A 425-nucleotide genomic window follows, 5' to 3' on the forward strand; every position below is an offset into this window, starting at 1 on the left:
GTCGTGTCGCGTTACTCCTTTATTATTATTGTTTTGTTTTCCGACTTTTTGCCGCCGCCGCCCTGCTTTCGCGCGGCGCTCCTCTGCGGCGGTGCTGTGGGACGGTTTGTTCTGCAAAAACATCAGCAAAGCTTTTTATTGCGCGAGGCATCACTAACAGCACAAAACAACGCCAAAACAGCAAATGAGCTCCTGGAAAGTCCCCATGTCGACCCACGCGGGTCTCGTCGTCAACCCCATCCGTACCATCTCGGACAACGCGAAGGTGTCGCCATCCCCCAAGCCGATCATTAAGCTCTCCGTCGGCGACCCGACGCTCGACAAGAACCTTCTCACGCCGCAAAGCCACATCAAGAAGCTTAACGAGGTGGCGAACTCGCAGGATTGGAACGGCTACCTCCCAGTCGCGGGGGCGCCGGAGGCCC

The 425-nt window shown here is 57.2% G+C and overlaps 1 protein-coding gene across 1 annotated transcript in view; it reads left to right on the top strand.

Annotated features, from left to right (window-relative positions):
• Positions 1–294, top strand: part of Tco025E_09808 (tyrosine aminotransferase) — a gene marked incomplete at both ends in the record, with an annotated part of 657 nt that extends 363 nt beyond the window's left edge. The window contains one exon of the mRNA XM_029376615.1: positions 1–294. This exon is cut by the window's left edge and continues 363 nt beyond it. Coding sequence (XP_029223271.1) covers positions 1–294 — 294 coding nt within the window.
• Positions 295–425: the final 131 nt, after the last annotated feature.

This window comes from Trypanosoma conorhini, assembly GCF_003719485.1.
Source record: "Trypanosoma conorhini strain 025E chromosome Unknown Tco_14.4_contig_01297, whole genome shotgun sequence".
NCBI lineage: Eukaryota > Euglenozoa > Kinetoplastea > Trypanosomatida > Trypanosomatidae > Trypanosoma > Trypanosoma conorhini.